This window comes from Lissotriton helveticus, chromosome 12 (assembly GCF_964261635.1).
Source record: "Lissotriton helveticus chromosome 12, aLisHel1.1, whole genome shotgun sequence".
Lineage (NCBI taxonomy): Eukaryota > Metazoa > Chordata > Amphibia > Caudata > Salamandridae > Lissotriton > Lissotriton helveticus.
Genome location: NC_136073.1, coordinates 791,324,242 through 791,339,420, shown reverse-complemented (window position 1 = coordinate 791,339,420; position 15,179 = coordinate 791,324,242). Strand labels below are relative to the sequence as shown.

The 15,179-nt window shown below is 43.2% G+C and overlaps 1 protein-coding gene across 1 annotated transcript; it reads right to left on the bottom strand.

Moving 5' to 3' along the window:
- Positions 1-13,164: 13,164 nt before the first annotated feature.
- Positions 13,165-14,166, bottom strand: LOC144799927 (mas-related G-protein coupled receptor member H-like). The gene has a single exon (XM_078671554.1). It carries the CDS (start codon positions 14,164-14,166, stop codon positions 13,165-13,167), a length of 1,002 nt encoding a protein of 333 aa, XP_078527680.1.
- Between the last annotated feature and the right edge of the window lie 1,013 nt (positions 14,167-15,179).

Genomic DNA, 15,179 nt, shown 5'->3' with positions numbered 1-15,179 from the left:
AGCCATTACATACTGGCTTCTAAAACAGGCTCACCATCGGACCCATGTTCGTCAGCCTTCTTGATAGAGCTGCTGGACCTGGTGAGTCCTGTGCTGTTAGACATTTTCAACAGGATGTTTGCCTCTGGCAGATTTCCTATCAGTTGGAAGGAGACCTCCACTCTCCCGTTACTAAAGAAACCTACCCAGACGGTACTATTACGTCGAATTACCGCCCCATTGCCCGCCTCCCTTTACCGGCTAAAATTGTTGACAAAATTATGAATGTTCAACTGACTCAGTTTATTGATGACAATGGGCTGCTGGACCATTCTCAGTTTGTCTTCCGTAAGGAACATAGCACTGAGACAGCACTTTTCAAGGCGACCGAAGAGATCAGAGCGGTTATGGATGGAGGAGGCACTGCTGCATTAATTCTACTCGACCTCTCCGCCGCATTTGACACTGTTGATCATACTCTCCTGATTCACCGATTAAAAATCTTGGGTGTGAATGGCATGGCATTGGCCCTGCTAGCCTCTTTTCTGCAGGAGAGGAGATCAACAGTGTCGCTTGACGGGTTTAACTCGGAGCCCTATGTGCTGCCTTGTGAGGTCCCGCAGGGAAGCTCGCTGAGTCCACTGTTATTCAATGTCTACGTCTCTGACCTGCTGGTCAGGGATTATGGTTTTTCGTTGACATCTTACGCGGACGACTCACAGATTGTGGTTGCAGCTCACAAAAAACAGAGTTCACCCGCTGTGCAGTTTCATAACTGCATGGCCGCAATTAACATCTGGATGAGCAGTGACTGCCTTAAATTAAACTCCGACAAGACGGAAGTGCTGACTTTCGACAATTTACAACCTTCTTGGAGTAATCGTTGGTGGCCAGCAGAAATGGTCTCTCCGCCCATTCCAACAGCAAAGACCAAAAACTTAGGCGTACTGATTGATAACAGATTGACGTTTACTCAACAAACTAATGCCATCGTGTCTGCCTCCCACTTCCTGATAAAAAAAATCAGGAAGGTACTTCCCTATATTCCAGTGGAGACCAAAAAAGTGGTGATCACTTCCCTCATACAGGCCAAGCTGGACTACTGCAACGGGCTTTATTTGAATGCCCAGAAGCAGGGTCTGAAGAAACTTCAGGTAGTGCAGAACTCAGCGGCACGCCTTTTTTTGAGTCTGCCCCGGCATAAGTCCATCTCAGAGGAAATTCGGAAGCTGCATTGGCTCCCAGTGGTGCAACAAATCAAATTCAAGGCGCTTTATGTGGCCTACAAAGCCCTGACACAGAAGGGTTCGCTGTTTCTTCAGGAACTCTTTGTGTGGTACCAGCTAGCCAGACAGCTCCGTTCCACTGGTGCAAAATTACTGGCGGTGCCTAAAATTCGGACCATGCATTGGGGGGGGGGTTTCAGTATGGTACATTGAAGCTGTGGAACTTGCTGCCTCCCGAGATCAAGAAGGCCATCTCCCTTCTGAGCTTTAGAAAAATCTTGAAAACTTGGTTGTTCCAGTGAGGGGTGCTATGCGGGGTTGCTTACGGTTTTTAGCCCCGAGACACCGTTTTTGGTATTTGTGCGCTTTATAAATAACATTAACATTAACATTAACAAAACCAAATAAAAAATAGATGAGTAAAGACCACTGACTCAACAGTCCTGAAATGGCCTAATGCTCTGCCTTAAGTACTTCACTCCATTATGGCGAAGCCATCTAAAACAACTCAAATATGGTCATGGAGAGCATAAATAAAAGATGTTTCTCTTAGTTCTAGGTGATTTGGACCACAGACGGTCAAAAGATGCCCTCAATGTATTCATGGAACATTATGCAGAGTTGCACCACCAGCGACCGAGACAGAGGTACCAGTAACTAATCCAGAGGAGCTGTGCAGCACACCCGAAAAGGAGAGGACCGACCAGATCATTCCTAAGGGCCACGCTGAGGGCCCATCACCAAGTGTCACAGGGACAGTGACACCAACTGATTCTGTTGAGTGAAGCACACAATGAAGCCTTGAAGAAAGGTGATCTGCACCTACAGAACAATATACTGAACAGGACAACGCAGGCAGGTTTGTGACACCGCCCTTGAACAAGACAATTGTGTACCAGGAGGAGAATCAGATGACAGCACACTGCGTGCCTTTAAATTACTAACACTTACAGAAAGTGCCATAGAACAGAGAGACTAGGGGACAAAGTATCAATATGCATTGCATAGTGTAAACAAGATTTATTGAACACTCAATTATGTATATACTGCCTTTATTACAACGACTGGCTGATAGTATAATGCAGCAGGAAGTAGTATGCGTTAAATACTGGTATATCTTTTTGTCTATATTTCCATACTGATTATCTCATCAATGTGTGTATATGTACACTAATGTAGGATATAAAAATCCTAAAGAGAGGAATGTTGGGGAAAATTATATATATATCCATATGTATGCACTACGTAGATATCGTACTTAGATAAAGTTCTCACCCGCACTATCTCACTGCTCACTGTAACAAGCTGCGGCCAAGGCTTCCAATTTGACTTGCCTGAACAAGCTTCAATAGCTTTTCGGAGCCCACTTAGGGCAGCACTTTGCTTTTACTGACTTCCCCATTAGTTTGCTCATCAAGTTGTTAATTATTTGCTTACACTTTCTGTCTATTATATTTGGCACAGTGCCCGTGCATTTCTCTATCGGCCATGTTTGGCACCGTGTCTTTTTCCATATCTGGTAGGATTACATTACGGATACATATATACATAGCCCAAAGGCCAGTCACTTGGGGAAGAAGCAGACTGAGAGCATGATTGTGTGCACTGCCATCTTTCTCATTGGCCAGCAAGCATTTGTACCTACAAATACATTTCATTTTGTTTCTAAACAACTGTGCTGTGTCTGGTGTGTTTCCTTTATTTCTCCTGGGAAGGTGCAAATGTATTTCCCTAACAAAATCACATAACGGATCTAACCCATTTAGAGTACTCTTTCTTCAAATTGTATAAGTGACACCAAGAGAAAATATACTATATTCACAACCAATTCATAAAAGTCTTTTAGAGGCAATCAAAATAAAATACAAAGAGATGCATGTACATCACAATAATCTCTTTGGACTGTAAGCTTTCTTTGGTTTCTTCTACCTGAGACCACTACATTCCTATGAGGTTTCTTTGCAGAACATATTGGAATCAACACAAAGTGTATTGTAGCCTTTCAATGGCCCTTACTACCATATGCATAGCATACTGGACCCCATCTTCATCACAGGTGACAGCATCATATGCAACTCTACCACACTGCTCACATGGACTGACCACTCCATCATCCACTTCCTAATCAACACACGTCAAGTCAACACCTCCTACCAGGTTTAACATTCCAAGCCACAGCTGTGAGCAAAATCACAGAAGAAGACTGACTTAGCACCTGCAGCATGGATCGACCTAGCTTCACAGACAACTTCGAGAAGGACACCAACAACTTCAAAAACAGGATTGAGATTCAAGCAGACTCCCTCAAACCCATCAAACCCAACAAGCATAGCATATTAAACAAGCAGGCCAGCTGGTACACAGATGCATCCAAGACATTAAACAACACTGTACGAAGCTAGAAAGGAAGGGAGAGGCAGCCACAATACCACCGAGAGAACTACCTACAAGGCTGCACTTGTATGCTATTGCCAGGAAATAGGAGACAACAAGAAAAAATTAGTAGCGGACCACATCGAAAGAAACTCCAACAGCTGCAAGAATCGATCGTCAAGGGTTTTACCACACCCACTTTCAAAAACATCGCTGTATCCCAAAAAGTCTGCAACAACTTATACAACTTCTTCCGACCCATCCAAGAAGGCCATAAACAAGCAACTTACAAGTCACCTCTAACTTCACCGTCTATTAGATAACACTCAATCAGAATGCAGAAAGAACCACAGCACCGAAACAGCATTCATCGTGGCAACTGACGGCATTTAAATCATTTGGACCGATGGTGGAACAGTGGCCCTCCTCCTGCTTGACTTCTCTAGGGCCTTCGACACTGTCTCCCACAGGGCTTTCATCTGAAGACTCCACGAGGTTGTCATGCCAGGATCCACTTTCAAATGGATCTTTTCCTTCCTCACAGGAATAACCCAAATGGTCAGGCTGACACCCTTCAAACTAAAGGTCAAGAAACTGATATACTGAGTCCCACAGGATTTACCCTCAGCCTCACCCATTTCAACATATACATGACACTGCTCACCAACATCTTGTGATCAAAAAGACATCTACATCATCTCTTACACCAATGACACCTAATTAATCCTCTCCCTAATGGACAAGAGAACCACAACCAGAACCAACTTCACCAACTGCGTGTCATGTTATGTTACAGGAACTTAGTATAGTGCGCAACTCACTCCTGAAGGTGTATTTTGGCATGGCGCTGTAAACACAAAGGAATGACTGTCTATAACAACCATGTATTGAGCTTCTTCTTAAAATTCATGAGTTTGGGGCAAGTGCAGGTGTGGACTGGATAGGAAAATGCTCTACCACCGGATTTGGCTGGATGAATGTGTGAGACTTGCAGAAAAGCTTTATTAGAAGATCGTAACTGTTTGGAAGACAGTTAGTAACTCAGTTTTGAGCACATGTACATTGCCTGGGTGTCTGATACAGGGCCTTGTGTGTCAAGAAACAACACTTGGAAATTGTTTCATAATGGGCAGTCAATGCAATTCTCTTAGTATGAGAGTCGAAGGCAACTGAGCTGGTAAATGACAAATCAACAGGGCAGCAGTGTTCTGAACAATCAGTAGTTTAGCCAGCAATGCGCCATTCACTGCTACCAGCAATGCATTCCCATAATCCATGTAGCTAGTTATAAGTACCTGGACCAGGGTTTTCCTAGAGGTGGAGGGTAACCAGGGAAATACTTTTTTTAACAGCCTCATTGTGGCATAGCAAGTTCCATATGTGGCATTGACCTGTTCTCTCGTAGATAATGTCCGATCAAATTTCACTTCTAAGTTTCTCGCCACTTGCTTAAGAGTGGAGGCTATCCCAAGATCAGACGACCACCAGTCAGCCGACCAGAACTTGTGCACTTTGCCAAACAAGACAATTTCAGAATTCTCGCTATTTAATTGGTGACAGTTATTGACCATCCAGTCAGCGATTTCCCTCTCCAGACCTGGGTCAGGACAAAAGGAGATGAGGAGTTGAATGTCATCTGCACATGACACAATCTCCACACAGCAGAGTCTCACAACATGTGACTGAGGTGCTACATAAATGTTAAATAGGGTTGGGCTCAGGCACAATGGACCCAAACAGACATGTTGGGTACGGTTGTCAAGGAAGTCCCTGAGCCAGAGGGATTCCCTGCCATGGATACCTACTTCATGTAGTCTGCGGATCAGGATGGGATGGGAGATTGTGTCAAAAGCAGCAGACAGGTCCAATAAAACCAACATGATTGGGGTTCCTACATCAAGAGAGAGTTGGATGATCTCAGTGGCTGCCACCAATGCCATCTTGGTACTCTGTTGCCTGATTGTGAGGGCCTAAATTCTTATGCTCTTCTAGGAAGGATGTTAGTTGTTTGTCAATGTTGCTGTCTAGAATTCTAGCGAGCAAAGGTAGTAGCAAGATAGGTCTGTAGTTAGGGCTTTTTGAGAAAGTGGAGACACTTGCACACACTTCCAATCAGATGGCACTTTAACAGAAGTTAATTAAAGATCAAACAACATTTTTACTGAAGAAGCACAGTAGCTAGCTAGACCCGACCTTACCCTAGGTTGGCAGAGATCTAACTGGGAGCCTGAATTTGCCAGAGTTAGCATCCGCTGCACCTGCTTCACTGAACTGTGTTCAAAAGCCTCCAGAGTAGCTATGGCGGCAGGGGGAGGTTGACTCAGATTCTATTCCATATCTGGTAGCTCTGGGCTCACAGAAAAACTCTTATAGCAGGTGTTAATTTTAAATCAGCTAGGGAATCACAAAGATTCTGAGATGCCAGACAGTGGTAGCGCAGGCATGAGGATTCAGAAAGCTATGTAACGTTTTGTAAAGCTCCCAAATAATTGAAAGAGGTGGTTCACTTGTCACATTAGCTATATTTGTGAAAATAATATCCAAGGTATGTCCTGTTGTATGTGTAGGGCCAGTGACTATTTTTTAAGCCCTAGTGTCTCTAAATGAGCTAGGAGCTGAGACACTGCTTGACCAATGGTGTTCTCGCCAAGGTTGTTAAAATCACCCAATAGGAGAAATTTGCCAGAAGGTAAAATGTGAGGTGCAATATAGAGAGTTAATATCTGGATAAAGTATTTCTTGGAGCCAGGTAGGCAGTAAATCAATGATCCCCTCAAAACTTTAGTTGCAGTTATTCACAATTTAAAAATGCACATCTCAATCTATTGTGAAAGGAAGGAGTCAATCATGGTGACATATAATGAAATGGAAAGAGGGTTTATAAAGCGCGGTAGCTGCCCTGAGGTGTCCTAGCGCTAAATGAGTGATGCTTTCAGGGAAAACTGCTAAAAAGAGATTTTATTCAGGTTTCTTAAAAAGGAAGGTTATTAGATGTTTGCGGAACAGGAGTAGGTTAGGTTCGGCTCTCAGATGGAGAGGGAGGGAGTTCCACAGTTTGGCTGCGTTATACGAGAATGACCGGCCCCCGCATCTGGATCCTGGGGACTGTGGTGAGGAAGGAGCGTGCTGATCGGAGCTGTTTGGTAGGGTGGTAGGGGATGATTAGGGAGTGATTAATGGCAGCTCCCGTTTTCCAGAACGCTCGGTGGGAGTTACAGAGGGTCTTGAAATTGATTCTCTCCCTGACATGAAGCCATTGGAGGCTTTTTAGACCGGGCTTGGCTGGAAGGCGACGGAGGATCTGAAGCAGAGTTCGAGCAGCACAGTTTTGTATAATCTGAAGATTCTATAGGGTAGTTTGGGGGGCTCCCAGGTAAAGGGCTTTGCCAAAATCAAGACGGGACAGAATTAGGCCTTGGACTATGATCTGCCTTGCCCCAAAGGGAAGGAGGGGAAGGATCTTTCGAAGTAGCCTGAGAAGCCCGAAGCAAATGGCTGATAGTTTAGCTGCCTGACAATTGAAGCTGAGTGATTTGTCCAGCCAAATGCCGAGGCTCTTTATAGTATCTTTGGGTGTAGGGGGGGGCCAAGGCAGGCGGGCCAGAGTGAGTTGATCGTAGAGGCAGGGGGGTTGCCTAGGAGCATTAGCTCCGTTTTGTCTCCATTTAATTTAAGGCATGATAAGGTCATCCAGTTGTTGACTTCTTCTAGACAGCCCCTCAGGTTGTCCTGTGCTTTGTGTGTATCTGACTGATTGAGGGACACCACTAACTGAGTGTCGTCGGCATGTGTGATGATTTTTATCCCGAACGGATGGACTATCTCAGCTAGTGGATTCATGTAAATATTAAATAGCGTAGGGCTCAAAGAAGAGCCCTGCGGCACCCCACAGCCCAGGGGCTTGCTGGGGGAGGTGATGTCACCCTGGAAGACCTGGAATGAACGATCATCCAAAAAGGATTCAAGCCAGGCAATTGCTGTCCCTGACTCCTAAGCTGGTGAGTCGGTGCAGTAGAATTTTGTGGTTCACAGTTTCGAAGGCAGCACTTAGATCGAGGAGGATGACTGCCACTGATCCTACCCGATCCAAGATCCTCCTGGCTTCCTTCGTCATTGCAACCAGGGTGGTTTCGGTATACACAGAGTCATAAAATGCAATACATGACCATGGTAGCAGACTGGATGCAAACCAATTGTCCGAAGCTCAATTCCGACAAGACGGAAGTACATGTCTTCAGCAATAAGACCTCACTATGGGACTGCACCTGGTGGCCATCAGAGCCAGGACCAACACCCACAACCACAGATCATGCAAGAAATATAGGGATCATCCTAGACAACAAGGTCATCATGACAGCACAAGTCAATGCAGTGTGCACCTCTTGCTTCCACATCCTATTTATGCTGCTATGTATCTTTAATGGTTAACTCAGAATACCAGACAGGCTGCCACACATGCACTCATCACCTGCAGGCTGGACTACGGTAACACTGTTTACATTGGATTCTCCAAACATCTCCTACACAAACTCCAGACCATGCAGAGTTCAGCTGCAGGATTCATATGCGACCTTCTAAGCCTCACCCACATCACGCTGCACCTCAGGAAGCTTCACTGGCTCCCTATCCACAAGCACGGTCAATTCAAACTTCTCATGCACACATAAAACCCCAACACAACACAGGACCAGAATGCATAATCAGCCGCATACACTTTTACCAACCCACCTGATACCTGGGCTCTGCCTTGCTCTCCCTCACACACATTCCCTGCATCCATAAAAGCAAAAGTGGAGGTCGCTCATTCACCTACATCGCACCTAAAACATGGAACAATCTCCCTCAACACATCAGAGCCTCCTTTTCAGTTCTTGAGTTCCGCAAGAAGATTAAGACCTGTCTCTTCATATAAGCACTTTGGGGACCTTTCACATACACACCTGTCCAAGCGCAGGAACATTAAGGACTGCCACAGACAAAGGAGCTACCTCTTCCTTGCAGGAAGCTACAGAGGTTGTTTCCAAAAATGCATGCTTCGAAGGAGAAGCTGCCTTTGATGGGCAACTGGCAACCACACTCTAGAGGAGCGGCTCCTTTGTTCAGGTAGATGGGCTGGCGGAGGGAACAGAGAGAGGTGACCAGTTGCCAAACCGTTTTTTTCATGGACGTGAAGCCCTCAGGTAGCCATACCTCTAGTATGAGCTACCATGCCTCCCAAATCATGAGAGGGAATAAGCCCATTTGGGAGTGGGCAGAATGGATGCCACATATAGCTAAAAGATGTTGTAAGGATGGAGGGAATTTGACAGCCCATTGGCTAGTGACCATTTCATCCCCCAAGGCCACTCTCTGGGTATAAATATGTCACTCATGGCACCCAGGCCTCAGATCAAATCTGGACTGGAGAGAGGACCGAAGTGAGGCAGCACCAACCGCTGGACTGCACCTGTTGCTCCTTGGGCTATCAAAGAGAGGGCTGTGCCTGTGAGGCCTGGTTCATGGATCAGTCGCTCCAGAGACCCAGACAGTAAAGGTGATTTCCAAGAGTCAGTAATATGACTCCCTGTTCCAGCCCCCAGGCGATAAGAGCTGAAGTAGCCCTTCTGAACAGCTGTTGTGCAGTCAAGAAGACCACTCCTCAATGCTGATAAGTTGCATTCAAGTCTACCAGATTCATGAGAGTCACCCAAGAGCAGATTAGTCACCAAATAAAGACACTAAACCTCACAAAAGGAAACTGCTGGACTAGCTGTGATCCAAGACAAGTAGCCCAGTTGTAACTTGGACTTCTGCTGGACCAAAGAGGACTTTGTGGGACATCAACCTCTGTGGCTAAAGTTGCCCCACCACACCACTTTACACTTGGACCGAGAAATAATCCCCTTGCAAAACCAGATTGTTTTGTGATAGATTATTTTGATGTCTCCACAATATGTTTCAAGGCTTTCCTTGCTGTGGGCACTTGGCCCACCCTCACAAGTGAGCTAGCATTTTTATTGGGGGACATGGGGAAATGCTGGGTGGTAGGAAATTTGTGCTGGCCCAGGGATCCCACAACTTTCCTGTGCAGACATCTGAGGAAAATGTGACTTTTTACCTAAATTTGAGGTTTGCAGGGGATACTGGGTAAGAAACCATTATGAGATCCACACAGGCCACACCTCCTCTGACTCCCCCGGTTGACTAGTTTTCCAACATGTGCTTGTTTGGTAGTTTTACCTAGGTGCCAGCTGAGCTGGGGTCTAAAATCTACAGCTACCCACATTGCCAGGAATGAGAGGATGTTCATAGTTGTTGCCGCGACTCGAACCCGGTTCCCCAGATTTGAGATCGATTGCCCCAGCAGTTAGGCCACATCCTCTCCCCACTCATTGTTTTTCAGTGGAAAAATGTGATTCGTCTACATTGCGTTTGCCACCCTTTCAAGCTGCAGGCACTTGGCTTACCCAAGGAAGAAAGGCACTAATTGTCATGGGAGACTTGGGGGAACAGTGGGTGGTAGAAAGTGTGTGGCTGCCTTACAGGACTTTTCGATCACAAAAATGCAAGGAAAATTTGTTTTTTAGCCAAAGTTTGAGCTTTGCACAGAATCCTGGGTAACAAAACCTGGTGAGAACCATGCAAGTCACCCCACCCTGGACTTCCTGGGTGTCTAGTTTTCAAAGATGTACTGGTTTGGTAGGTTTCCCTAGGTGCCAGCTGAGCTGGGGCCCAAAATTCAGAAATAGCCACCTTGTAAAAAACACATGCATTCTGTGAGATGACATATGATGTCTCCTAGGTCATGTTTTGGGGTGTTCTGTGTTGCAGGCACAAGGCCCAGTCGCACAAGTGGGGTACCATTTTTATTGGGCGACATGTGGCAATACATAATACTAGAGCATTTGTTGTTATCAATTGAATAGCTCTACGTTTGTGCCTTTAAAATGTAAGAGAGTGTGTAACACTGAAGACATTTTTCAAAATGCCCTCTGAAATATATGCAAGTATGGGTACCCATAAATTCAGATATATATAAACAACCACTGCTCCTAAACTCAGTATCTGGAGTACAATTAAGAAATACAGAGTTTTCCTTCATACCATTTTTCCATTATTTATAATTTACCATAGAATTGCTGTACAGGTGGTGCACAATGAAAAACTATTGAAAAGGTGAAGCTTGGTTGTTGGCTCTGGGTACAGCGGGTTCTTGGAGAACCTACAAGCCCTATACATCCCCACAACCAGAGGGGTCCAGCAGACATAACAGTATATTGCTTTGGAAAATCTGCTATAGTAAGAAGAGTTTACAGATGAAAACACAGACACAAATTGGTGTTTTTTAAAACTTAATTTACATTTTCTTTTTTTAACCGTTACTTTTTATAGGAAATCCTTGAAGGATCTATACAAATGACCCCTTGTTGAATCCCATTTTTGTCTAGTTTTCAGAAATGTATATCTTTTTGGGATTTACCATGGGTTTCACACCTGTTTCCACCACAAACTGGAAGTAGATTGAAAGCACAAAAAATAGGAAAAATGGTCTCTTGCCCATTAAAATGCCAAAACTGTGTTATATAAAATTAAGTTTTCTGATTCAAGTCTGCCTGTGCCTGAAAGGTGGGAAGATGATGATTTTAGCACCACAAACCCTTTGTTGATGCCATTTGCAGGAAAAAAAAGCAGATACTTTCTTCTGCAGAACTGTTTTCCCATTTTCCCCTCAAAACCCAAACTCTAACTATATTTTGGTTAATTTTGTAGTTCCTTCCTGGGGAAACCACAAACCCTGGGTACCTTTAGACTCCCCAGGATGTTGGAAAGAAAAGGACACACATTTGGCGAGGATACTTTATGTGGAAAAAAGTTATGACACCCTAAGTGCGAACTACCCCAAATATCCAAAAAGGGCTAGCACTGGGGGGGGTTGAGGGGGGGCTCAGCAGCTAAGGGATTAATAATAATAGTAATATTAATTAAAAAAATACAGTATAAGCAAATGGGTTATTCGTTTGGGATACTGTGAATCCTACCTAAGCCATGAATCAATAAATAAAAAAGGGGCTTAATCCCTAACTTCCAAAATTCAGATCTCAGGTTAATTGATTTTTGTCATTTTGCTGTCATTTTTCCTACTACATTTGTCTTCATTTTTAGCATTTGGCTGTGGGATTTTTTTTTATTATGTTTACTTTTGACTGTTTTAGTATTGCAAAATACTTTGCACATTTTCCCAAGTTAGGCCTATCTGCTCTGTATCATATCTAACAGGGATTGAGCCCAGCTTTAATTTATTGACTTATTACATTAGGTAGGACTCGTTTTACCCCAAATTAATCACTAATTTTATTATTCTGTATTATTAGTTTTCTTATTATGATTATTATTAGTAATATTGTTTTCATATCTATTACTCTTTTCAAAATGCTTAACAGCCTAGCACCAACAACCATCTTTTACCTTCCTACCACTTCCCTAGAAGAAAATTGAAGATTCAAAATCTTATCGAATTAAAATTGCTTTACTGTGCATCAAATGAAGACAATGATTTTTCAGAACATACATTTGCATATGTATTTTTTTTATTGAAGGAACGCTCCAAACATAATCATTGAACATAACAAACATACTGGTACTTAAGATGCATCATCGGGAGGTTGTTGATTAAGATAAGGGGTGATGGTTGCCAATGAGTAGAAGGGACAAGGAAGAAGCAGGACAAGCTAAACAGTGCTATGTACACAATCCACCTATTTCTATTATCATTAACACTTCCGGATGGTGGTGCGGCATGCCCAGCTATAGGAATTTGATAGTCTGAATAAATGACATTTTAATACACGGTTATGCTAAAAAAGGGACAATGTAAATCAGAGTTGACTGGAGAGGGCATTGACTTTAGGAGCTGCAGTTCAAGGGTCCAGATCCACTTAGGATGGGTTGTCTGATCTCATTATAAGAAACATGGGTGCAGGATGGTTTTGGTCTGAGTACAGAAATCTGCACAGTTAGAGAGATGGGAAAAAGAGTTGAGTACAGCATTGTGAAATAAGGGGAGGAGCGGTGTGGGAGACTGAAGAAGGTGATGTGAGAAGGGGGTTAAGAGAGTATCTGAATTTGATGATTTTGATTCTGATAATTCGATAAATCATTTATGGAACCTTGAGCAAACATTTGATTCTTCCCGTCTTCTTTTTAGTGGAAAACTTCAGACTGTAGACCCACTGCCTAGATATCAGGATATAGTTTCATCAATAAAAAGAATTCTTCAAATCCACAAGTTCTTAAAGGGAACATAAGTGTAGAGAATTTTTTTTACTGTATTGTATTAGTTCTGCGATCTTTAACAGTTAGCAACAACAGGGGTTCCAGAATGTTTTCTGGTTTGATGAAGATTGTTTGGGTATGTAACATCATTTCCCAAATGCCTCCTTTATGGCACAGTTTAAATTGCTATGCAATGAACACAGTAGCCCATGATTACTCATAATTAGATATTGCTCCCCCCAGAGAGTTTGGCTGCCTAACCTTAAACAGTATGAGCTGGTTGAGACATTTCTTATGTGGCATTTCTCAGACTAAGATTCCTAAATAAAATTGATTAAAGTGATGGGCTTGTTCTGAAACTCTGCTGTGGGGACGAGGCACCATCATCATCATGCAATGATTCAGTCTCTTCTTGAAATGCATTCCGTAGGGCCCCCCTTAAAGAGCTCCTACGCCCATGTCGCCTGATACCACCAACTAGAAAGTAGATGATGGGGTTGAGGCTGCTATTAATGCAGAAGCTGTAGAAGAACATGACAACATGGGAGACTTGTGCATGGAGATTGATAAAGAGAGAAAGAAAATCAAACACAGCATATGGTGAAGAGAGGACAAGGAATACAAGAACTGTTGAGAGGATGAGTATGTAGGGTCTCGGTGGGTGACGCTTTTGTGAATTCTTCCAGATAGTGATGAGCAGCAACACGTTTGACAGAAGCATCAAGGGCAAAAAGAAGCAAAAATGTAAAACAGCCTTAATTATGCCAAGTTCTGTGCAATCCTCACATTTCACATCAACCAAAAAATTTGCTGCTAACATCAAGCATGAAAAAATCCATACAATAATGCAGACAATGGTGGACTGGTGCTTTGGACGTCGGCATCGGTACCAGATGGGGTAAAGGACAGACAGAGCCCTTTCCACACTGATGGCGGTAAGAAAGCCCTGGCTGGTGCCATACCCAAAAGAACCTATTTGTAAAACACTCATATAGGAAATGTCACCATTAATCAATCCATTCATTTGCATCAAGAAAAGTATGCAAAAAAGTGACAGAAAGAAAAGAACTATGCAATCTGCGATGGCAAGGTTCAAGATGTATATGGTGAAGGAGTTCCGAGAATTTCGAGACCTCAAAAAGCAGAGGACCAATCCATTCCCAGTCAGGCCAAAGACCGAAATGACCACGGGTATAGACAGGAGTGCCATCAAAGATAAATATAGATAATTAAAGTCACTTTCCATGTCATTATCATAGTAAACGTCTATATCTGGAGTCATCACGAAGACAGTAGGATAATCTTCCAAGTTGGGACCTCCATGGATTGCAGTCATCTTCATTGACCTGGAAAAATATAAAGAGAGATAACACCAGAGATCAGCAAACAACATGCATGAATCTGGTTGGTGCACTAGGAGCATTGCTAGTAAATATTATCCCCCTTTTGACCTACAATGCACTTCCTCTAAATTGTGTTGCTCTGAGAACCAAATTAATAAATCTGTTTATGATCCTGCACTGAATTACATTTTTTAGGTCAGAAATCTGGTCACAGGCTCATACGTACATGGCTATCTAATGAAGAACGTAAAGATGATCTCTGTTAGTGCTTTACCTGTACCCACTGTGTGAATAGAGGGGTTTGGCCCTTACCTACAACCACCTTGGGCCTTAGACAATTGTAAACACAAAACAACATCAGGTGGTTGTGAGATTTAAACACATCTTTACTTATGCATGAGGTACATTTTACCCAATAATCATGACCTCAAATTGGTTTTAGTAATGAATGGTGCGATAAAAGAAAGGACAATCCACGTTCAACTCGATGGATATACAGTGAAAAATATTTGAAAAACGTGTGAAATATGGAAGGATACATCAAATATACATTGTAATAATGCAAGATTTATACATGAACTATGCTAAAATTACATCTTCACCAATCCAAGATTTTACAAGACCATAGCATTACATTCACAGAAAGTGCTCTTAGTACTGGAACGTATAAAGGGTCCAAAGGTATCTAATATGGGCTTCCAGTAGTTTCTTTAGACAAATGAATTTATACGTCCATATTGATGCTGGTTGAACTAGGATCCCCTATTGATCCCGGGCCTACTGAGTTCATGATTATTGAGGAAAATAAATCTCATGCATAAGTAAAGGTGTGCTTACATCCCACAACCACCTGATGTTGTTTTGTGTTAGCTCATTTATGTTATCTTCATAATCTCAGTCTGCTGAGTGTTCTGTAGCAATGTTAATGGAAGTTTGAGCAACCACTCCCATTATTTATGGAATCTAGGTTAAAAGCAGTCACACCCTAAGTGCACGTATGTGCGCC

What these genes read in the sequence shown, in the direction of transcription:
- LOC144799927 (XM_078671554.1), bottom strand. Translation starts at nt 14,166, where the DNA reads ATGACTGCAATCCATGGAGGTCCCAACTTGGAAGATTATCCTACTGTC.